This window comes from Vicugna pacos, chromosome 6 (assembly GCF_048564905.1).
Source record: "Vicugna pacos chromosome 6, VicPac4, whole genome shotgun sequence".
Classification (NCBI taxonomy): Eukaryota; Metazoa; Chordata; class Mammalia; order Artiodactyla; family Camelidae; genus Vicugna; species Vicugna pacos.
In genome coordinates, this window is record NC_132992.1 from 68,017,576 (window position 1) to 68,043,663 (window position 26,088).

At 37.4% G+C, this 26,088-nt stretch overlaps 1 protein-coding gene across 1 annotated transcript in view; it reads right to left on the minus strand.

Annotated features, from left to right (window-relative positions):
- Positions 1–24,673, minus strand: part of SYNJ2BP (synaptojanin 2 binding protein) — a 34,463-nt gene extending 9,790 nt beyond the window's left edge. The window contains exons 1-2 of the mRNA XM_006206920.4: positions 24,496–24,673; positions 3,119–3,255 (exon numbers count right to left, since the gene is read on the minus strand). Coding sequence (XP_006206982.1) covers positions 3,119–3,255; positions 24,496–24,559 — 201 coding nt within the window. The 5' untranslated portion in view covers positions 24,560–24,673. The remainder of the gene's footprint in view (positions 1–3,118; positions 3,256–24,495) is intronic.
- Positions 24,674–26,088: the final 1,415 nt, after the last annotated feature.

The following is a 26,088-nucleotide window of genomic DNA, read 5'->3' on the forward strand; positions in this document are numbered from 1 at the left end:
ACAGTCCAGTCCATGCCATTCTGTTATATAACGGGTTTGGCCAAAATGGAACATCAATCTGTACCCTGTAATAATCAGCTATATCACCTTTAAGTTACGAGCTTCATTAAACATGCAGAGTTCACTGAGAGTTGACTATTCTTGACTATCTACCTCTCTTCATTTAGGCAGACACACAGAGGAAACAAGAAACCTAGATAGTTTATTTTATTTTTAACAAAAATAAAATTTCCCCAGGTTCCCTGGTAACCTACACAAGTATTAAACCATCCTCAGAAAAAAACCATCCTCACCATCACACACACAAAAGTGAGCTTTGGGTGAGGAATTTCTAAGCCCTCATCTCAACTTCAGGTCTTTTCTTCTGTTGGTAATATCTGTTTTTATTTCATGATTGCCAGCTGCAACAGGTCTTACAAATCATTTACATTCATTAGTTAAAGAAACATCTTTCTTTTTTTTTTTCTCAGTTTAAAGCCATCCACAGTGATCACAAAAAATTAAGTTTCACTTTTGATGAGGAAGGAGAAGCTGCACAATTTATCATGAAGTTATTTAATTTTAGAACTTGAAATTAATATAAAACATGGGCATTCTTTAGGGAGGAATGGAAAGATTAAATAGTCAATTATAACTCACGAGAGATCTAGATCACTTAATGCTTCCTCTATGAGTTACCGCAAACGGGTATGTACTAAGGAAAGGGCGTATTAGTCTGATTATCTAGCAACAGGTAAAAGAAAGAGTTGGGGCAAATTTTACAACATAGAAGAGTGACCATGCGAAGAGGATAGAGAAGTCTGTAAAGAATAAATGGGAATATAGGCTAATAAATATTTTAGCATCATTTTATAGACTCCAAAGCCAATAAATAAATGAGCACTTAAGTAGATCAAAGAGATGAAGTGAGCTCAGAAGCAGATGGAACCATTAGTAAACCTAACAAGTTCACTTAAGGATAGAGGAGAATAGGATGGTGAGGCAATATTTCTTAAGAAATCAGATCTAGAATTTGAATTCTGCAGCAAACTCTTGGAAGGGAAACTGCAAGCAAAGAATATAGCCCTAGACAGAATGCAGAGAATACGCTGGCTTTTCCCTCTTGCATATGCTCCATCCTTTTCTCTTTTCTCTGTCTCTTTTCTTTCCCTCCATATCTGACTTCTATTTTTGCCTTTTCTCTGGCATTTCTCCGTCTCTTCTTTCACTTATCTTTTCCTTAATTGGCCAGAACACAGACTTGAATCATTCTTCATAATATGTCATATATATTTGTAGTATTTAGTATCTTGTAGAGACCTTTGTAATACTTCTTTTATTTCTCGTATTTTGATAAAGTAAAATCCTCTTTACCATAAGTTTTTTTTTTTTACATTTTTATTGATTCATAATCATTTTACAGTGTTGTGTCAAATTCCAGTGTTCAGTTACCATAAGTTTTAAAGTCAGATGAACTGAGTTTCTGAGACATCCACCTTTCTCTTCATTGACATTTATCTCCTGGCATACCCTTTTAAAAAAACTTGAGTGGCCTTCCAATAGTTTCTTTTCTCTATCAAGTGATGGCTCACATAAGGCTCCTTTTCTTGGTTTATGTCTAATAAATTCTCTCACATTGAGGTTTATGTCCTTTTGTTCCCTAATTCTACCCTTAACAGAAAAGACTAATTTCAGTTTTTGTATAAAGTCATATATAAACTCTACTATTAACTCACCATGCAACTCTCTGTTTAAGATAACTAACCCTATTTTTGTATTTACCTTTTAGGAGACAAATGGTATGCTGATTAAGAGTAAATGCTCCAAATTCAGCAGACCAAGCCCTCTGCCATTTACTTGTTGTATGACCTTGGGCAAGCTGTTTGACCTCACCAAGCCTCAGCTGCAAAACAGGCATAATAATTGTACTCACCTCATAGGGTTACTGCAATGTTAAATAAATTGGAAGTTCTTAGCACATCACTTGGCATATTAGTGTTCAAAAACGTTTAACCATTCTGATTTTTTAATAATTTACCTTTAACCAAAGATTTCTGAATAATATGCTCTCTTCTTAACCCTTATTTCAAGTCCCTCTTCACCATGGAGCCTGGTTCCCAATGTTCTGGAGAGAATGTGGTATGTGTCAAAACATTAAACTGTATAGTTTTTAACTACCTGCTATACTTTTATTTTAACAACCCATTTTCAAGTTTTCTTTAATGTATCACTTAAGCTGATTTCATGTTTTTAGAATGTCTTTCTCCTGGGAGCAACAGGAAATCATCTGCTTCTAAAGTTAGGCAGATTATCACTGCCTGTTTCTCACAGATGAATAAAGAGGGCCTACGAGAAGCTTAATGGACTGTAAAGAGGCAAAACGATCAGTGAGCAGGACTGAGATGGGGCAGTACCATCCCTGATACTACTATTTATATTCCAGATCAGCCAACCTTTCTGGGTTGGCCTGAATTCTTAAATTGTTCCTTTGTTAAATAAATGTTAAGCACTGTGTTAGGATGTAAAAGATCAAAAAAAGATCTGGTCCCTGCCTTTGAGGAACTTCCACAAAATAAAACTAAGGGTTACTAAGCAGTAAGTATCTTATTAGAGACTTGAGCAGAGTGAAATGGGAGCACAATGGACAGATAACTAAATCAGACGGCATTCCAAATTTCATCTTAATAATGAGGAAAAGGGTCTCTGAATCTAAAAGGACACTTAATTCCTACCTTCCTCTTTCATCTCTTTTGGAGGGAAGGAAGACACACTTCAGTGGTTTAATCAACGAAAGGGAAGTGATAAAGTACAATAAAAGAATAACTATAAGTGTGGGTTTTAAGTCTCTTCCCCTCATATCAATCCCTCACCCTCCCTGTTTCATGTTGTTTGAAGTTAGGTAAATACCTTCACATTCTAGACTTAATTTGCCCTGTCTATCAAGTGAAGTAACATCCTCCATGCTCTATATGGTAGGGCTGGAAAAGATGACTGATCAAGGTCCCTCCCACTGAACGCTACAATCTGGGTATTTCCAGATCTAAAAAGGCAGGCAGGAATCTTCCCAAGGAAGGGGCTGGGATAGGAACTAGGGTCTAGGGACCAAGGGACAGTGAAGGAGGCCGAAGCCAGTTCTCACCGAGAGGATCTTATCACCCTCCTGGAGCCGCCCATCCAGGGCTGCAGCACCATTTTCTTTGATGCGGCTGACGAAGATGCCACTGTCCTTGGAGACATACTGCTGATCCGTCCCACCGACGATGTTGAAGCCCAGCCCTAAGAAAATCATGGAGGAGTTGTGAAGGAGACAGAGGTGAAGATGAAAGTAAGGGACTAGAGAAGATTAGAAAAAAGAGAAAGGAAAGGCCTTGTGGGGAAGGGAGGCTGGTGAGTCAAGACTGTGACGTAGCCGGTGGGTAGTCACGGCAAGGTCAGTGATTAGTATCAACAACAGAGGACAGGAGTACCCAGAGTTGCCCACTCAGACCAGGTAGGACTGAAAATAAAATAATAAATAAACACAGTGATCAACATGGTTTGTTGAATATAAAGAAAGACCTGTGCTGAGCTCAGCAAAAAGATAATGGTGATTCTTGTAAGATGTGCTTCTGCTCACCTTTGATTTTGATTCTGTTGGTGGCACTGGGAAGACCCAAATCTTGACTCTCCTGTTTAGCTGTTTTCACAAGAACAAGCTATGCTTTTAACTAATTGGTAAATAAACTGTTCCTAATTTAGTGGCAGACAGATTCCCAACTAAACCTCCCCCTCTGTACTTCTCCCAACCTTGAGGAGAGTTTGTGTATGGTGGTGCTTTGGAAGAAATCGTCTGGGAGTTCATTTATTTATTTTTTCCTAGTTTGAACTGAGAGGGTAGTACTGTAGGTGCTGGCGGAAAACATGGGAACCATAAAGGTAACTGGTGCTTCATGACAGGACTAAATCACCAAATTCACTCTCCTTTCCTTTTCTACCTCAAGTGCAAACAATCACATACTTGGGTACACAGGCTGCCAAGTTTATTCACTATAGAAAACTGACTACCCACTGATTAGCAAGGACCCATTTCCCTAGCCCCTAGCAACCACCATCCTATTCTTCACTTCTATGAGTGACCATTTTAAAACAGGTATGAAACTTCAGTTATGCAACATGGAAGTTCTGAAAATCTGATGTCCGACATTGTGCCTATAGACTATAATGGTGTTATTGGACACGTAAGTATCCGTTGAGAGTAGATCTCGTTTAAGTGTTCTCACCACAATAGAATAAAGCTGAACTAAAAAAAAAAAAAAAAAAGAAAACTGACTACCAAAGTACTATTTCCATGGACCAACCACTAAGTTGTGGAAGGATTTCATTTACAAAATGATCGTTATAAAGGGATTTTATCTATGCATTAAAAAGAAAAGGGGGAGAAAAGTAACTTCCCTAGGGCCTTCTTTATGTCAGGCACTGTAGAATTCAAAGCCACAGTGCAAAGAAAGGAGATAGTTTGGAAATAACGGAAAAGGAAAATCTGGTGGCACAACTGGAAGGAACCGCCATAATCACTAGCCTATTACTGGTTTTAATAGAAAACCAGTACTTAAAGGGATATATATGTGGGCTTTCTAAAAAGCCCACATTGGTGGGACGAAAGCTTATAAGTGAAGCTCACAATATCAACATCAGCACTAGTAAATCAATCTGTGCTTTAGGAAAACATATGGCCAAAGAAAGCAGCAGCAGGAAACATCTAATTTAAATAACATACCTCCTGTACAAAGTGTCTGCAGCTAGAGAATGCAAAGGATTTAAGACACAGGACAGTAAGAGCTACTACAGGCAGATGTCTATTTCAACTTCCTTAAAGGGTAGGGTATAAAAATATAAGTTACTAAATGGCTTCTCTCAGAAAACTCCTACTTTTTATCACAGTGGGTGGGAGGTATTGGAAAGGGGATGGGAGGTAGTTGATCGCGATAAGATAGGTAAGATAAGATAGGTGGGGCCTGAAATAACTTCAAGACCCCGACAGTTTTGAGCAAGGGGGTTGAGGCCAACCAGCCTCTCTCAGTACTAGAAAAAAATATCTGGAGAAAATCTTTCAGTGAAATCCAACATCCTCACCAAACGTTAGCTGCCTCTGGGGATCTTGGGAACAGGAAGTATGTGTTAAGCAGTGGAATGCAATATAGTAATCAGAAAGAGAGGGGACTCTGCTACTGGTTATTTAAAGCTGTAGAACAGTGGCTAAAAATGGAGAGTAGAAAAAAACTTAAAAATTTTTTCTATACACAAGTATAGTCTACTCCTTTCCCTGCCCACCCCACCACCACAATCACATTATATAGGCATGTTTATAACCATGCTTATTGCTACTTGAATTGTAAATGGACCATACCACTTTACATGAGAACTTCTGGACTGACACAAAGTCTCTTTCTTCAGCCACAACATTTACAAATTGAATTTACCTATAATTCAAAGCCTTGCTGCAATAACCGGGAGTCACTGAAGCACTGAGTAGCAAGATTACTAATTCAAACCTGGGCCCCAGAGATACCTACATAATCCTCAGTTCATTGGTTCATTAAAACCTATAGATCATTTACTATGTGTCAGGCACTGCGTCATATTCTGAGGAAGACATAAAGCTAAACTGGACAGTCCCCTGCTTTAACAACAGAGAAGTATCCTTTTCCCTGTCCCTTTCAGATTCTGCAGAAGCAAATAACAGAAGACTGTCACAAATTCAACTCCATAACTTAGATTTGTGGACTTAAACAAGTTAGTGTAACTCTGATCCTTGGATTCCTCTTCTGTAACATAAGGACGACAAATTCTGTCCTCTCTACTTCAAAAAGTAGTTATTAGGCTCCAATAACATACAATCTAGAAAAAAAAAGTCCTTTATAAACTATAGCGGTTGCCATATTGAGTAGCTTGCACTAAGAGTCATTGTCCATAAACTAGTAGTGCCTGCTGCAGCCTCAAATTAGTCTGATGGAGAAAGGATGAAACACATACAAAGTACAAATGTGAAAAGCCCTGAAATATAGGAAAACAAAGAGATTAAAAAGTCTTTTCATCTATTAATAGAACAAGACTGGTTTGAAACTCAGACTTACTGACATTCAGGATGTCTGTTACCTGTGAGCCAGATACCGCCCTCATGAGTGGTTTCTAGCAATGGTGGTATTAAAACATGCAGTAATCAGTCCAGCACATGCACCAACCAATTGTAACAGATGTCAGCTGGGAATAAACAGGAGGGGAAGGGCTATCCCAGTATGTAACTGCTGATTATTGGCTAGGTCCTAGGAAAATCTTCCATAAATACCGTGGACCACATATCCTGGTTTGTCTGGGAATCTTGATATACACCTGTTATCCCAGTGTAATTAAAATACTCCCCTTCAATTTCAAAAGCATCTCAGATTCGACCAATGTGGTCACCCTATCTATTAAGGGTAATGTAACAATATGTTAATTGCGGTAATGTTCTGTGGTAGTGAGGAACTTATGGTAATTTAGGTGTTCATCCTGTGGAAAAAGGTAACTAAGAGGCAGAAGTTAGAAGCACTGAATAATCATACATAAAGTAACAGAGTTTTAAAATGTAACGCTGTTACTAATGGTACAAAACCTTCTTATGAATTAAAAACATATACACACACAACAGTATTATCTATTTACAAAAATGCAAGCATATCTAAGGACATGTAAAGACACATTAGAGAGGTTATCTACACTGTGGGGGAAGGATGAGGTTTAGGGATGAAGCGTAAAATAAAACCAAAGAGGGATCTTGCATGTACTGATGATGACAATGTACTATGGAGTCAAATGGTATAATGGATTCAGTTCTTGGCATCTACTATCCAAAAGGGGTTGAAGGGAGAGGGAGAAAGAAAAAGACTGGGACTCAACAGACTTCTTAAAAAAGGGAGTGAATAAATGCACTACATAGTGAATACTGGTTAAAATGTGCCAAAAATTTTTTAAATGTGACAAGATTAAAATGAGTTTCTTGGTTTCTAATTTAAAAGAGAAGTCTAAATGCAGAAAAAGTAAAGATGTCATAAGAATGACACCACCATAGGACTGGAGAGAAAGAAAAGTGTGCCTAGTATAAGAACCTTGGAAAAGGAAACAAGAAATGCCTTCCCATGGACTCCTCCTGTCTTCAGGTCTGCATCTGGAGCTTGTTTATGAATAAGAGCAGCAATAGCAGCAGCAACAATTAATATTTACTGAGCATCTAGTATGTACCAGATACCATGCTATGCACTGTATATACATTATCTCATTTAATCCTCAACAAACACATGCACTCACATTTTACAGCTGAAATTAAAGTGTGAGGCATGAAGAGATTAAGTAACTTTATATAAGGTCACCCAGTTAGCTCTTTGCAAAACCAACACACTAAGTTAGGATGTTTGATTGCAAATGTGAGTTTTAAACCATTTTGCTATACTGTATCTTTGTAGAAAATATGGACAACTGCTTTAGAAAAAGAAGTCTGCCAAGTCAACCTGTCTTTGGGCTGGCATGAATGAGCAATGCTGGGATAATGCTGCAGAATAGTTTTCAAGGGTTATATATTCTAGAGGAAGGATTGGTCATTCCAGAGTTCAGTCACCTTAGTCAGAGTCCCTGTTGCTTATTATCAGGACAGAGAAGGAAAAATCCTTCATTTTATTCAGATTCTTGTCTATAAAATCTAAAGTTTATTAAGTCAAAGACCAGTTTCACAGTTTCACTATGTGCTGTTCTGGAAATAAGAGTAATTCTGGACATAATTAAAATGAAACAAAATAGTCCATTAACACCAATGATGATGGTCACTTGTTGCATTATAAACACCAGACTGATAAACACTCTACTTTCCCCCTATTGCCCTGAAGGGCTTTTCTACCCAAAGATAATCTCACTAATTTTCTCTAGACATCAATCAAACTCTATTGGTCACACAACCCACTACTCATTTAATCATTTTGTGGTAAAATATATGTAACATAAAATCAAACTACTGGACAAACAACTCACTGTTTAGAGGTAAAATATATGCAACATAACATTTAACATCTTAACCATTTAAATTTTTTACATCTTAAAAATTTTTTTTGTTGGGGGCAGTAATTAGGTCTATTTATTTATTTTTAATGGAGGTACTGGGTATTGAACTCAGGACCTCGTGCATGCTAAGCATGCACTCTACCATTGAGCTATACCCTCCTCTCTTTTAACCATTTTAAAGTGTATAATTCAGTGGCATTAAGTACATTCACAGTGAAGTGCAACTACCACCACTATCCATATCCAGAACTTTTTCATCACATCAGACAGAAGTTCTGTATCCATTAAACAGTAACTCCTTACTTCTCCCTCCCCCTAGCTCCTGGTGACTTACCTCTGTTATACTTTGTCTCTGTGAGTTTCTCCATTCTATATACCTCATATAAGTGGAATCATACAGTATTTGTTTTTTGTGTCTTGCTTATTTCACTTAGCATAATGTCTTCCAGGTTCATTCATGCTGTAAGACATCTCACAATTTCCTTCCTTTTAAAGGTTGAATAATATTCCACTGTATGTATATATCACATTTTGTTTAGTCAACCATCAATGGACATTTGGTTGTTTCAACATTTTCACTGTTGTGAATGCTGATATGAAACTGCTGTACAAGTGTCTGAGGTGTTGTTTTCAGTTCTTTTGGATATATATCTGGGAACTGAATTGCTGGATCACATGGAAAATCTGTTTTGAGGAACTGCTCAACTGTTTTCTATAGCAGCTGCATCACTTTACATTCCAGACAGCAATGCACAATGTTCCAATTTCTCCACATCCTCACCAATATCTGTTGTTTTCATTTACAGTGGTGGTGGTGGGGTTGGCTAATAGACATTCTAATGAATGTGAAGTGGTATCTCATTGTGGTTTTGATTTGGATTTCCCTAAGGCTAGTGACGTTGAATATCTTTTCACAAGCCTATTGACCATTTACATATCCTCTTTGCAGAAATTCTCTTCAGGCCCTTTGCTTATTTTTGAATTGTTGTTGTTGTTGCTATTTTTTTGGTGGCGGGGGCAGGGGTTGTTGCTGAGTTATAAGAGATCTTTATATATTCTGGGTATTAATTAATCCATTATCAGATATATGATTTCAAATATCTTTTCCCATTCTGTGGGTTATCTTTAACTTTCTTTATAGCGTCTTTTGATTCATAAATTTATTAATTTTGATAAAACCCAGTTTGTTTAATTTTCTTCTTTTGTGCCTGTGCATTTGATGTCACATTGAAAAAATGATCACCAAATCCAATGTCATGAAGAATTTTCCCCTAACTTTTCTTCTAAGAGCTTTAGCTCTTCTAAGAATCTTAGCTCTTATATTTAGGTATTTGATGTATTTTTAAGTTAGTTTTTGTATATGATGTAGGGCAAGGATCCAACTTCATTCTTTTGCATTTGGATATCCAGTTGTCAACATCACTTGTTGAAAAGACTCTCCTTCCCCCCACCAAATGGTCTTGGTGCCCTTTCAATAATCATTTGACCATGTATAAGAGGGCTTATTTCTGGGCCTCTATTCTATACCATTGCTCTCTGTATCTGTCCTTATGTCAGTACCACACTGGAATACTGTAGTTTTGTAGTAAGTTTTGAAATCAGGAAGTTGTGAGTCCCCCAACTTTGTTCTTTCTTTTCAATGTTGCTCTGGCTATTGGGGGTCCTTTGAGATTTCATAAGAGTTTTAGGATGGGATTTTCTATTACTGTAAAAAAGATTAATGAGATTTTCAGAGAGATAGCATTGAGTCTGCAGATCACTTCGGATAGTACTGTCACCTTAACAATATTAAGTTTTCTAAGCCATGAATGTGGAATGTATTTCCACTTATTCATGTCTTTAATTTTTTTCAGCCAAGTTTTGTAGTTTTCAATGTACAAGTTATTGCCTCTCTGGTTACATTTATTTATAAATACTGGATTATTACTTTTTAACACCTTTATTATGGGATAATTCCTGTACATTAAACTATACATATTTCAAATGTACAATTTGATGAATTTTGACAGATGTATACATCCATGAAATCACCACATCAAGATAGCTAACATTTCCATCACTCCCCAAGAGGTGCAAATTTTCAACTCCCGATTTACCCCTTCCCACCCTCTTCTCCCTCTGGTAACCATAAGTTTGTTTTCTATGTCTGTGAGTCTGTTTCTGTTTTGTAGATAAGCTCATTTGGGTCCTTTTTTTTTTTTTTTACATTTTTTATTGATTCATAATCATTTTACAGTGTTGTGTCAAATTCCAGTGTTCAGCACAATTTTTCAGTCATTCATGGACATATACACACTCATTGTCACATTTTTTTCTCTGTGATTTATCATAACATTTTGTGTATATTTCCCTGTGCTATACAGTGTAATCTTGTTTATCTATTCTACAATTTTGAAATCCCAGTCTATCCCTTCCCACCCTCTACCCCCCCACCCCCGGTAACCACAAGTCTGTATTCTCTGTCCATGAGTCTATTTCTGTCCTGTATTTATGCTTTGTTTTTGTTTGTTTGTTTGTTTTTGTGTTTTAGATTCCACATATGAATGATCTCATATGGTATTTTTCTTTCTCTTTCTGGCTTACTTCACTTAGAATGACATTCTCTAGGAGCATCCATGTTGCTGCAAATGGTGTTATGTTGTCGGTTTTTATGGCTGAGTAGTATTCCATTGTATAAATATACCACTTCTTCTTTATCCAGTCACCTGTTGATGGACATTTAGGTTGTTTCCATGTTTTGGCTATTGTAAATACTGCTGCTATGAACATTGGGGTGCACGTGTCATCCTGAAGTAGATTTCCTTCAGGATACAAGCCCAGAAGTAGGATTCCTGGGTCATATGATAAGTCTATTCCTAGTCTTTTGAGGAATCTCCACACTGTTTTCCATAGTGGCTGCACCAAACTGCATTCCCACCAGCAGTGTAGGAGGGTTCCCCTTTCTCCACAGCCTCTCCAGCATTTGTCATTTGTGGATTTTTGAATGACGGCCATTCTGACTGGTGTGAGGTGATACCTCATTGTAGTTTTGATTTGCATTTCTCTGATAATTAGTGATATTGAACATTTTTTCATGTGCTTTTTGATCATTTGTATGTCTTCCTTGGAGAGTTGCTTGTTTAGGTTTTCTGCCCATTTTTGGATTGGGCTGTTTATTTTTTTCTTATTGAGTCGTATGAGCTGCTTATATATTTTGGAGATCAAGCCTTTGTCGGTTTCACTTGCAAAAATTTTCTCCCATTCCGTAGGTTTTCTTCTTGTTTTATTTCTGGTTTCCTTTGCTCTGCAGAAGCTTCTAAGTTTCATTAGGTCCCATTTGTTTATTCTTGCTTTTATTTCTTCTAGGAGAAAATTTTTGAAATGTATGTCAGATAATGTTTTGCCTATGTTTTCCTCTAGGAGGTTGATTGTATCTTGTCTTATGTTTAAGTCTTTAATCCATTTTGAGTTGATTTTTGTATATGGTGTAAGGGTGTGTTCTAGCTTCATTGTTTTACATGCTGCTGTCCAGTTTTCCCAACACCATTTGCTGAAGTGTCCTTTTTTTTTTTTTTTTGGAGATTCCACATGTAAGCAATATCGTATGGTACTTATCTTTCTCTCTCTGGCTTACTTCACTTAGAATGACAATCTCCAAGTCCATCCATGTTGCTGTAAATGGCATTATTTTATTCTTTTTTTTTACAGCTGAGTAGTATTCCATTGTATGTATGTATGCGTATGTGTGTATATACATGTGTATATATATATCACATCTTCTTTATCCAGTCATCTGTCAATAGACATTTGGATTATTGTTGATGGTATTATAAATGGAAGTGTTTACTTAATACCCTTTTTAAACTGTTCACGTATAGAAATTCAACTGACTTTATGTGTATCTTGCAACTCTGCTAAGTTTGTTATTAGTTTTAAGTTTTTTTGTGTGGAATCTTTAGAGTTTTTTACATACAAGGTCATATCATTTCGAAACCGACAAAGGCTTGATCTCCAGAATATATAAGCAGCTCATACGACTTAATAAGAAAAAAACAAACAACTCAATCCAAAAAATGGGCAAAAGACCTAAACAAGCAATTCTCCAAGGAAGAAATACAAATGATCAATAGGCACATGATAAAATGTTCAATATCACTAATTATTAGAGAAATGCAAATCAAAACTACAATGAGGTATCACCTCACACCAGTTAGAATGGCCATCATTCAAAAATCCACAAACGACAAATGCTGGAGAGGCTGTGAAGAAAAGGGAACCCTCCTACACTGTTGGTGGGAATGCAGTTTGGTCCAGCCACTGTGGAAAACAGTATGGCGATTCCTTAAAAGACAAGGAATAGACTTATCGTATGACCCAGGAATCCTGCTCCTGGGCATATATCCAGAAGGAACCCTACTTCAGGATGACACGTGCACCCCAATGTTCATAGCAGCACTATTTACAATAGTCAAGACATGGAAACAGCCTAAATGTCCATCAACAGATGACTAGATAAAGAAGAGGTGGTATATTTATACAATGGAATACTATTCAGCCGTAAAAACCGAAAACATAACACCATTTGCAGCAACATGGATGCTCCTAGAGAATGTCATTCTAAGTGAAGTAAGCCAGAAAGAGAAAGAAAAATACCATATGAGATCATTCATATGTGGAATCTAAAAAAAAAACAAAAACAAAAACATAAATACAAAACAGAAACAGACTCATAGACATAGAATACAAACTTGTGGTTGCCAAGGGGGCAGGGAGATGGGAAGGGACAGACTGGGATTTCAAAATGTAGAATAGATAAACAAGATTATACTGTATAGCACAGGGAAATATATACAAGATCTTATGGTAGCTCACAGAGAAAAAAATGTGATAATGAATATATGTATTGTGCTCTACACTGGAATTTGACATAACATTGTAAAATGATTATAACTCAATAAAAAGTGTTTTTTTAAAAAAAGGTCACATCATTTGTAAACAGAAGCAATTTTTCTTCTTCCTTTCCAATTTATATGTCTTTGACTTTTCTTGCCTAACTGTTCTGGAAAGAATTTCCAACACCATGTTGAATAGAACTGGGAAAAGCAAGACTTGTCTTGTTCCTGATCTTAGAAGAAAAGCTTCCACTCTTATATCATTGAGTATGCTGTATCCACATATGGATTGACACATATATGACCTTTATCAATGTTGACGCAGTTTCCTTGTACTCCTAGTTTGTTGAATGGTTTTAAAATGTAATTGTGCTGAATTTTCTCAAATGCTTTTTCTGTATGTTAAGATGATCATGTGGGTTTTTTCCTTCATTCTACTAATATGTTGTGTTACATGAACTGATTTTCTTATATTGAACCATCCCACTTCTCTGAGTCACTTCTCTCTCAGTAATTTGATATAATAAGTAAATAGAAAAATCAGTAAAAATATAACACTTGAACAACATTTAGAATCAAATTGACCTAATTTACCTTTCAAGAACAACGTCCTCAGCAACTATAAAATAAACATTCTTTTGTAGGGCACATATTGACCGAAGGTCTATAAAGTCAGTCTCAACAGATTTCAAAAGATAGAAATGAATAGAAGTCAGTAACAATAACTGTATTAGTCTCCTTGGGGTGACATAACAAAATACCACAGATGGAGTGACTTAACAGAAATTCTGTTCTAGTGGCTTAGGAAGTCCAAGATCAAGGTACCAAGATAGATTTCACTCTAAGGCCTCTTCTCTTAACTTGTAGGGGGCCATCATCTTGCTCTCTGGTCCCAGGACTTCCTCGTGTATGCACGGAGAGAGTGAACCCTCTGAGTCTCTTCCTAGAAGGACACTAATTCTATAGGATCGTGGCCCCATCATTATAACTTCATTTAACCTCAGTTACTTCAATAAAGGCCTTATTTCCAAATACAGTCACATTAGAGGTTAGGGCTTCAACATATGAATTTTGGAGGGACACAAACATCGTCCTTAACAATAAGATATCTAAAAAATCCCTACATGTTTGGAAAATAAATAACCTCTGAGTTTAAAGATGAAATTATAAGGGAATATAGAAAACATTTTAGTTGAAAGACAATGAAATCAAAATATATTAAAAATTTTGGGACACAATTAAAAACTAAATGAAAATACACCATGTTCATGGACTAGAAGTCTGAATACTTTCAAGATATAATTGTCTCTAAATTGAAATGGATAATTTTAATGTAATCCAAATCAAAAGCCCAACAGATATTTTCTATAAAATTGCCAAGCAAGTTCTAAAATTTACATGGAAATTATATTCTGAGGTACTTTTCTGGGGAAATTTATGTTATTAAAGTTCTATTCTAGAATAGTCAAAATCTTTCTGAAAAAGAACAAGCAAAATTAGAAGACTCATACTTTACTTCAGGGTTTATTACAAAGCTACATTTATCAACATACTGCAGTATTTGTATAGAGAAAGACAGGCTAATGGAACCAAATAGAGATCAATACTGGACCCACATAAATGTTCAACTGATTTTTGATAATGTAGAAATACATTATTGTACAGAATGGTGAAAAAATAATGCTTTCAATAAGTATTGGGACAACCGTATGTCTATATGAAATAGAGATAAAAACAACCTTTAATGCTTAACCCAAAACATATGCAAAATAAATTAATTTGAAATAGATCACAGAAGTAAGCATAAAAGCTAATCTGTAACATTACTATTAAAAAATACAGAAGAAAATCTTTACTTTGGGGTAGTTAAGATTTCTTAGGCATTCCACAAATAACAGCAACCATAAAAGAAAGAAAGAAAAAAAAACCTGACAAACTGTTCTTCATAAAAGTTGAAGACTTCTACTCTTCAAAACACAAATCCTATCCCCACAAAAAGGAAAGGCAAGCCAAACCAGAAGAAAATACCTGCAACATATAGACATGAAAAAGAACTTGTGCCCAGAATATACAAAAAACTCTTACAATCTGATCTTAAGAAAACAAACAACCCAATAAAAATGGGAAAATGACTTAAACAAATGCTTCAGAATATATATGAATGGCCAATAAACACGAAAGTATGCTCGTCATCACTAGTTATCAGGGGAATACAAATAAAAAGCACAGTACCACTCCACAACCCCTACAATGGCTAAAATAAAAAGGGATGACAGTATCAAAAGCTGACAAGGATGTGTGATAACTAGAACTGTCATACATGGCTGGTAGAAGTGTAAAATGGTACACATCCTTTGGGAAACACTTTGGCAGTTTGGTTTAAAGCTGAATATACTCTTACCCATAAAACCCAGCAAACCCACTCCCAATTATTAGGTATTTAACCAAGACAAATTAAAACACGTTTATTCAAAGAGCTGCATATGAATACTCACAGAATTTTTATTTTTAATAATCAAAACCTGGAAACAACCCTATTCAACCATTAAAAGGTGAATGGATAATCACACTGTGATATAGGTACACAATGAAATACTACTCAGTAATAAAAAAGAAAAGCACAGATGAGTGAAAGAAGCCTAAATACACCCTATATGATCCCATTTCTATGACATTCTGTATTAGGTAAAACTAATCTACAGTGATAGAAATCAGATTAGTGGTTGCCTAGAGCCTGGGGTGAGGGGGCTGACTGCAGGAATACACAGAGAATTTTCTGAAGTGATGAAGCATGACTATACATGTGTGTATTAGTTGCCAAACTTCTTAGAACTTTACATTTAAAATGGATGCACTTTATTACATGTCAATCATACTGCAGTAAAACTAATTTTAAAATGAATCTGATAATCCTTAAGTGTAAAAGTACAAGCATTCTAAGCACCTATTACTGACTCTTGTTATTAGTCAATAATAAAGGACAGCCTAAAGTTACTTGAAGAACCAATTACTTGGTGATAATTGGGCCAAAAAAAAATGTGAAAACAGTACCCTACTTCTTACATAGCACCTTTTCTATGCAAATACAGTAAAGTGATTTTTTAAGAATTCTAAGCATAGTCTCAAGATGTTGATGTGATTGAGAGTTGAAAGTTAAAAAAAATTGAAAAATGCTGACTAGAAAATGAATTTTAAATTCAAAATACTCACAACTTACCTCTCTAGCCAGCTTTGGACAACCCCTATTTTGCACTATACACTAACAGCAAAATTTAATAATTGCCCTCACCAAAAGAGATACACAGATGTCAAATGAGAATATGAAAAGATGCTCCACATCATATGTCACCAGGGAAATGCAAATAAAAGCAAGAATCAGATACCACTACACACCTATCAGAATGGCCAAAATTCAGAACACTGATAACATCAAATGCTGGTGAGTATGTGGAGTAACAGGAACGTTCATTCATTGTTGGTGGGAATGCAAAATGGTATAGTCACTTTGGAAGACAATTTGGCAGTTTCTTACAAAACTAAACATACTCCTACCATGTGATCTAGCAAGTGCAATCCTTGGTACTTATCCAAAGAAGTCAAGAGCTTATGTCCACACAAAAACCTATGCATGGATGTTTATAGCAGCTCTATTCATAATTACCCAAACTTGGAGGAACCAAGGCTCTTTCAACAGATCAACTGATAAATAAGGTGTAATATCTTCAGATACTGGAAAATTATTTAGCACTAGAAGAAATGGACTATCAAGCCATTAAAAGACATGGAACAGCATTAAATGTATACTATTAAGGGGAAGAAGCCAATCTAGAAAGCCTACACACTGTATTATTTCAACCATATGACACTCTAGAAAACGTAAAACTATGCAGACAGTAAGAAGATCAGTGGTTACTAGGGTTGGCAGGGGAGAGAGGAATGTACAGGTGGAACACAAAGGATTTAGGGTAGTGAAAATACTGTTTAGAACAGGTAGATACTAGATATGAGCAGAGAAAGGGGGGCACAGGCCAAATGGCAGGACTTCCGATACTTACAATGTGTTAAATTGGGTTCATCAATTGTAACAAATGTACCACTCTGGTGGGGGAAGTCAATAATGGGGGAAGCTATGCATATGTGGGGATGGGCATACAGAAATCCCTGTAGCTTCCTCTCAATTCTGCTGTGAAACTAAAACTGCTCTAAGTCAGTAAGGTGTTAATTAAAAAAAATAGTAATGATTTTCACCTCCCTGCTTTTCACTCTCCCACACACATAGCAGTTTCATGTCCCCATAACTTTGGATGTCTGCTTCCTTTTGTCTGGAAACACCTTTCGCTGAAATTACTCATTTAATTATCTCTTCACTCGAGTGCGATAATTAGTTCCAATTATGAATAAAGCAGCTATAAACAACCACATGCAGGGAACCGACTTTTGTTCATTTTTATATCTCCTGTGCCCACACGGCACCTAGGACACGTACAGAACTCAGCGTCAAATGACTGTGAATGTCACTGGAAATAGTATCTAAGCCAGGAGTTCTCAACATTTCTAATTCTGGGGAAATGCAGCGAGATTAAAAATATCTCTGTGAACTTCTTGCAGGCTTTTTCATAACCTGAAAAAGAAGGTGCAAAAGGAAAGGAGGGAAGTGTAGAAGGGGAAGGCCAATGTCCCTAAAATGCCTATGACACAGGTCACCTTGCCTTCCTTGGATGACTCAACTCTTGCTCCACTAAAGTCTCCCACACGGCAGCAGTAATGAGAGGCATTGTTAAATTAATTAAATGGGTTATCTTCGGTAAAGTGCTTAGAACAGTGCCTGGCACAGAATCAATACTATAAAACTATTTGTAAAACAAAACAAGCAAAACAAAACTAATTCTCACAACTCTGAGTAGCTTCTATTAACACTCTCATCTTATAGCTAAGGAAACTGAGGCATATAGAAATGAGGTAACTTGCCCAAGGGCACACAGCTAGGAACCTGGGCATTCCTGCACTATGCTCTGCTGCTCACTGCAATCACATTACAATTCAGTTCTCTTTTGTATCCACAGTGCCCAGCAGAGAAATTCAGCCTACAGTTACTGCTCAATAAATATATGGATTGAAAGAAAGGATGAATGAATGATTCAAATAGGTGACACAAGAGGTTAAATGACTAGCCATCTTTTCACTCCAAACTATTATATTCAATGGAGAAACTCTGGCTCAAAGACAAAATATGACACCTGCTATTTGTTGCTTCTCCCAAGAGACAATAACAAGTATCCATGACAAATAAAGAGAGAAAGAGGGAAAATCTTTAACTTCAAAGGAAAGATGGTACAACAACAGAAAAATTGTATTATGCCCATGCTCAATCCCTGTCCATCCTGGAGGCAACAAGGAATATGGCCTACCAAAGATGTTTCAGGCAGTACCTGCCAGGACATATACCAGGGCTGTTTTTTATTGCTTCTAAACTTTTCTTTCAAATATCTAGGTAGGCATCCTTTCTCTCTCATTCCAAGATAAGCCCTTGTTCACGCACTGAAAGCACAGTGCCTGGTCTCTACTAGATCATGTCTCCATTTGCTTTCAAATGTTTCAATCTCTTCATTTTTGCCTGGTATTACAATTTGTACCCTGTCTGTTGCCCTCTTTTACTCTGCTGCTTCTTGCTCCACATATGGTAAACTGTACACTGCAACAGGCACAAAAATACCATAGCTTTGTACAAGGGGAGAATGGCATTATCTAATTCGTTTCTGAAACACTTCCTTTCTAAAGGCACTTAATACTTTCTTGGGTCTTTTGTCTGAAATGGTCCACTGTGTTTTCTGACTCTTCAGGGAACACATCTTACGAAGGTCCATAGCTCTTTGGATGTTCTACCTCCTGAGGATACTTAGCACATGCCTATCATAATTATCCTCCTATTGAATTGCAACATTCTTAAAAATAGGGATCATTTCTTATTCTTTATTCCAGTATCCATGATTCCTCATAACAGTATAGGCACAGTAAACACTAAATGAATATTTTTAAAAACAGTGCCCGTTATTTCTGAGTCTCCAGACACCAACAGTTTGTTCTGATGCGAGCAACCAAGCAGAGATATTTTTTCTCAATAGATAATCTTGCATTTACTCAAAAACAGTCATTGGCTACTTTGCTGCCTAGTCACATGGCTTTACAAAATGTTTCTATAGTTAAGCATCTATCAGATTGCCTTTCTCCTTCTCCAAAGTAATTCCTAGGTATCTTGCTTTGAAGTTGTTCTTAAGGAATATCTTGAAAAACAAATCTTAATAAGCTGATCTTTAAAGCAATCTTCAGAGATATATTCTTGGTATCATACGTTCTTCTCACTCTATGTGGTTTTCCACCTATTCCAACTCCTTGTTTCTGGAGTCTCAGTCAGTTTCCTACCCATTATAACACATTATGACCAAACTTATTTTTCTCTCTTAAATTGTATTTAGTGGAGAGCTTTATTTATGGCTTGACTTTTTGAAGGCTGAAATAGACCATGTTACTGTTTTTCTTTATGTAACAACATTCTATTATATTTTTCTGATGTTCATCAATGTGCCTAGTCAGTTCATGAACATTTACTGACTACTTTGGGTCATGCACCAGGCAAAGCATTAGGAAAACAAGAGATGTAAAATATATCCTTTGAATCAGAAGACTTCAGTCTGAAGAAGAAGGAGGAGGAGACAAAAGTAAGGAAGCAAATATAGAAATAAACACTTCCCCCCCCCCCTTCCTTATGCTCTTTAGGACTCTGTGATCTTTCTATGATGGTTCAGGGCCTGGGTTTTTAAGTCACAAAGACCTGAATCTAGTTCTTAACTCTGCTTCTTAAGGAGTTGTGTGATTTAAGAGGCGAGATTTTCTCGTTTGTAAAATGGGACAATAACCATTTCATTTATTCCTTGTTGGGAATAGATGAGACAAAGTGCTAAGTCTGGCAATACACAGCAGACACTCAATAAATGGTGTTTGAAATTTGTAATAAGGGGACATGGGGCATCTAGCCTGGGTAAGGAAGGTTTCCTGGAGGAGGTAACTCTTGAATTGAGTCGTAACCAATGAAAAGGAATTATGGAACCTTAGAGAAAGGTTAAGTTTTCCACACTAGCATTGAGAACTTTTCAAAAACCAGTGTCTACCTACCTTAGCAACCTCCTCTTCCTTAACTCTCCTAAATGAACCCTCCCTTATATCCAGGCTGGTTTACTCACTGAGCTCAGAACATGCTTACTCATTTTCTTTTCTCTATTACTGCTTAGGCCATCCCTGTTCCTGACACTAGCCTAAACCTAGTTTACAAGACCACCAGGAGTCCACCTTCTTGCAACTGATCACTCTGGCCCTCACGAATGGCTCCATTCTTTGACCTTTTCCAGCACAGGATTAGATTAACACATTCCCCTCCACACTTCCTTTGCTCTCCTGTTACGTATATGCTCATCATAGTCCTTAACCATCTCTGCCTTTGCACTGAGGTTTAACTTCTTACATGTGAATGCCATGTCTCCATTGAAATCTAAATTCCAGGAGGGCTAGACTTCATGTAATCAACAGAAAACAGGGCAAGGATATATCACTTTATTCTCAGATCTATGGGATTCATGAAAGATCAGAAAACTGTTAGCAATAGTCTCTGAGTTAAATACAAAGCATATGGCAGGCCTCTAGAGGCTTAAATGCTTGGACTTAATGAGATTTCTTGTTTTTAGGTTCCACCCTCAGCTCTATCAATAATAGCAAACCATCAAAACTTCCCACGGCGGATTATGTTAGTCCTTTAAGATGCCTCAAATCCTTCTGGACATTAGGCATGACCGAAGAAAATAAAGGTCAGGAGAGAAATAAAGGTCAGACAGCCAACTCCTTAGGGACAGCTACTATACTATACTGGGAGGCAGTATGTACACTGGGAGGTAGTATGGAATACTAAAATCAACAGATCTGGGTTAAATTCCTGGCCTTTGAAACTTACTGGCTTTAGAACTTGGGCAAATCCTTAACCTCTGTGAGAGATAATTTCCTCATCTAATAATTGGATTCATCACCACTCACGGTTGCTATGAAGAAAAAACAAAAACAAACAAACAAAAATAGATATAAAGTAGCTAGCACATTGCCAGAAAGGGCACACTTCCTTAATTATTCATTATTAAAACACTGTACCAACCCATTAGCCTCTGCAATTCCTTTAAAGAAAGTAGAAAAATAGAGATTCTGTTCACTCTTTAAAAATGGTTTGTTGGGAGCAACTTGCTGAAAATCCATTGAAGCCTCAGTCCTGAACAAAGAATCCTAATATCCAATGTGCAGTAGGGTTGTTTTTATGGCCAATCTGTACCTGTCACAGTGAAAAAAAAAAGCTAGATTAGAATCCCGTCATACTTCTTAGAGTAACTGAGTCTTTCCAATGTTAAGAGCTCTCAATTTGATAACGGAAAAAGTGGGAGACTTAGAGACTCTAATCAAGCTGGACTCCCACAGAAGGAAAAGAGACAGTGTTCCACAAAGGATAAAAAGTGAACTCTTCAAAACTTTGAATGTATTTGAGATTGTGATTGGTTCTTCAGACCGCCTACTGTTAGGTCAAAATGGCAGGAATCATAAATCACATGGAATGGGCCAAAGAATCATGAACTCTAAGAAGTGGAGGAAACTTCCACTGCCATCCAGCCTAAGCCTCTCCTTACACAGCTGAGGAAGCTGGCATAGGATAGATGTCAAGCTACATACCAAGCTTCTTTCTGCCTCACCAGATACTCACTTCATTGCCTTAATTTTCCCAAGACTTTATTATTTCCCTCACAGTAAGCAAGATCAGACAGAATAGGTTCATTTGCCTTGCAAAATGGGTCCAAACACTGGAAATATCCAAGACCCTTGCCTCTGACAGAACACGGGCACGAAAAAAGCAAAAGCATATACATTTTTGCAGTTACCTCACGAAACAAACTATCAGGTCCTTGCATAGGAAGCTGTACAGAGACAAAGTGACAATGCTGCCTACAAACAGAAACGCTATACTTGTAACTAGAGGCTTTTCATATTTCTTCCAGTGAAAGATCACTATGGGTCTACCAAAATTATTAGAAGCTTCTAGTAGTGACTCGTAGTAACTGATTTAACTGTATATCTTCACGATACTTCAGTGAGGAAAACCTGAGTTAGACTGTGGGACTTAGGAGTACCATGTAGCAGGTAACTAGCTTTGGGAGGTGACAGACAGAAACTTGGAACCTTTTCCTGTTAACTGAAGCAGCCAAGCTTTAAATAACTGTTTTTATCCAAGTTTGTGGCTCTTCTTGCCTAAACCTTTAAGTTTATCAACTTACATGAGTAAGACATGATACTTTTTAGAAAAAATTAAAGAAGTCATCAGGTGAATAAATACGTTTGTTTTGAACAAATGCACACCCAATACAGAAATGAAACCACTCTGGGGTGAAACATACTAGCTAGATATAATTATTCTTCTTAATCAGCCCCTGAAAGTCTGTCCTAATTCCAATAATGCAGAAAAAGGATAGCAGTAGGAAATTTAGATCTGCCAGATCAACAGGATCAGAATTTTTAGTGAATGATGAGGTGAACATTAAGCAGCATTGTTATGTAAATACTAAAAAAGGTGAAGTGATATTCTACTAAACTTTAAAACTATTTAGGGACTGGAATAAGCAAGATAATATCAGAGTTCTGCTCTGCTCTAGGAGATCCTGGAAATACTATGGTTACTGCAGCAAAAGGACTATGAGTATGTTAAATTCTTAAGCAAAAGACTAGAATCAAACCTCAAATCAAATAGCAAGAGAGCTAATGTAACAACTAGGGATCTTCAGGCTGCAGAAGGAAGAGACAAAGCTGGAGAATAACTAGATGTCTTTAAATACTTGCAGGCCAATCAGGTAACAAACTACTACTGCTTCAACTGGCCCTAGGAGAAGAACAAGTACCAATGATGAAAAGTACAGAGAAACAGATTTTGAGTTAACAGTAAGTTTCCATGTTAGCCTCAAAAGTCAAGAACCATTAAGAGTGAGAGAAGGAGAAGTTTACATAAAATCAGGAATAAAAGGAGACTTGGGCATACTGAAATGAGCCTTTGACAAAAGTTTAAGAGCTCTTATGGAGCATGACATTAAACCGTGCAGATTAGCAATGAATTATATCCTCATAAGTAAAGTCGATTTTATATTTTTTTAGAACAAGAAAGAAGACAAGGCACAGATGATTCTGAAAGCCAAATTTTATGAAGAATAATCCATCAGTGGTGGGCAAGCTATTGCAAAGTTCCAGATGAGAAAAGATGATGGACTGACTGGTCTAGGTCATGGTGATGGAAACAGACAGGAGAGAAGGGTTTACCAAAAAACTTCATGGTACTTGATGACTTGTTGGGGACTCTTGGAATAACAGCAGGATTTACTGTGTTAACCTAGCCACTTATCTATTAACCATAAAAATAACAGTAGTGAACATACAGTGCTTACTTACCACACAAGATTCTAAATGTTTTATATAGATTAAATGATTTCATTCTCATCACCCTATGAAGTGTATTCTATTATCATTGACATGTTACAGATGAGAAACTAAGGTTTACATCATTAAAGTTACCCAGTAAATATCAAAGAGTCAGTAAGAGGTTGGATACCAGATTTGGAACTACATAATCCCAAAGTTAAAGCTTTAATACACACACTAGCCGGCTGTAAAGGAAAGGCAATAAAATCCAAGGCAGGCAGCATGTAGTAATGTTAAGAGGCTAGTGGAGTAAAGAGCGTCAGGGGACAAGAGGGCTGTAGGGGTAAGTGAGGATTTGGCAGTATCAAAATCACAGGAGGTGCTTGTTGAAAGACAAAAAGGAAGAAAGGAGGGAGGGATGGAGGGAGGGAAGGGGAAAAAAAAAAAACAACCCAAACAAAGAAACACCTGCATTGAATCCAAATTCAGAGAGATGAGTCCTAGGAATTAACTTTTTTCTTTAAAGCAAAGCAAAAACCTTGGATAATTTTGAGGCAAAACCAGGTCTGGGAACTGCTGTCGTAGATCTCTAAGGTCTCTTTTTGCTTTAACACTCCAACTGACCCTCTAAATGAATTTCTCAGGAATGAAAAAAGGGAGGGAGGAATACCAGCAACAAGAAAACGCCGATGCATTTACAGTCCACACTGTCTATGCTCCCACTTTTACTAAACAGTCACTATATAAACAGTGATACAGTAGGCAATGTTAGGAGGGGTGTGGTGTTTACGGGTGCGGGCAAAGACGCAGGCTTTCCCCCAGGATTTTCTAGTACCATTAGCAGAAAGAAACTCCTCCTGACTATAAATTCATGTGGTACTTCGACTGAAAAATGAGGTGGACGCTTCAGATCCGTCTCAGGCTAACGCTGGATGCCAATATATTCTTCTACGTGCTCACGAACGTTACAGGAAACCTCTAGGCTGGAGCCTGTCTTTTCCGAGGCCAAAAGAACGGGGCCCCGCAGAAGAAGTGTCCGCTCTGCAATTACAGCCTCGGGAACCCCACTGCCAGAGATGACGACTGCACATACCTGAGGGTCCTCTAGTAAGATTGATCTCTTCCTCCGTAACCAAGTAATCCACTCTCCTGTTCATATTTTACTGCCCGTCTGGCTTGCCGACCTGGGTCGGTTAGGGCTCCTGAAGGTGAAGGAGAGGATCAGCCCCGGCCCAGCGGCCAAAGCGCCACACTTCGGGTTTCTGCAGCCCCAGCACCGGAAGAGGAAGCCGCGAGAGCGGGGCGGCGCCAGGAATGCTGGGAGTCGTGGTTCTGGCGGCCGCTGCGTGGCGGCGTCTCCCCCGGTCCTCAAAGCAAACCGAGGTGAGTAGGGAGCGCGTTTCCGTGACGCTTTACTGAGGGGGATGGCGTGGGGAACTGGGAGGGATGGTAAAGGTAAGAGAGAGAGACGTAAATAAATTGATACTGTCAAGGAAAAATTAAAACTGGGATCTCTGGCCACCTCAGAAAATCTCCATCAATGTTAAAAAAACAAAACAAAACAAACAAACAAAAAAACGAGTTCTAGTATTCGGTAAGCATTGAACCAGACTGGGATGGGCGTCACAGGCAGTCTGCTAATGCAAAGACAGAAACCTCACCCTTATATGCAGACGAGCAAATACAATCCATTACACGCACGTTCTCATGTAAGAGGGCTTAACAACACCGTTTGCTGTACATTCTTTGGTAGGTCACTCTTGGGGTGCTCATTTGTGTTAGTTAATTGCCATTATCCAAGGGAAAAATAAACCTCTATTTCTGTGACAAGCGGGTACTTACAGCTTGGAGCAAGGAGACTAGGCTAATTCCTGTGATGAGGAGAGATGGAGCACTATCTTCTTTAATATTTAGATTTCAAAGATTTGGCTGTCAGGAGCTTAAGAAAACCTTTTCCGATCTGTACCTTACAAGAGGCTTGTTTTGCTTTTTAAAAGATTTGTATACATACAAAAGGAACTGAAAAAAGATTTATAATTATAAGATTATGCGAGAAAATCCGCTAAGGAAGGAGAGAGATAACGGAAAGTTCAATCTTTTTTTTTTTCCTTTTTTTAAAAGTCCCTACAGTAAGACTAGTAAACACAGTAGCTTCTGATTTGATTATTTATAATATGAATTTGAATGCTTTAATTAGAACTGCACTTGTCAATCTTCTGCCAATTCCTGTGGTCTAACTCTAGGTTGTTTCTCAAACCAGAAGCTACTGTGTTTACCAGACAAAGCACGAAAGAGGCAGATTCAGCGGGAAGACCTCTTATTTGCTACTCCTGAGAGAAGTTAATAAGGAATAGTGGAAAGAACACAGATGATGTCAGAAGACCTGATCTCAAGTTTCATCTCCAACTTCTTCCAGTTGTCTGGCTTTGATCAGGTAATCTAACATCTCCCAACTCTGTTTCCCCATCTTGAAAAGGGCGTGATAATAGATCTTTAAATTGTTGTTGAGAAGATTAAATGAGATTCCAATTTTAAAAATTATTTCTCAACTTCAAACTCAGGTTCATGCCACCCTCAACTTCCAAGCCTCCTCAACATATGTTGGTTGTGTGAGCGAATAAAATGATCATAATGCAAAATAAAGTATGATTGGTGAAAAAAAAAAGTAAGGTGACATTGGAATGCC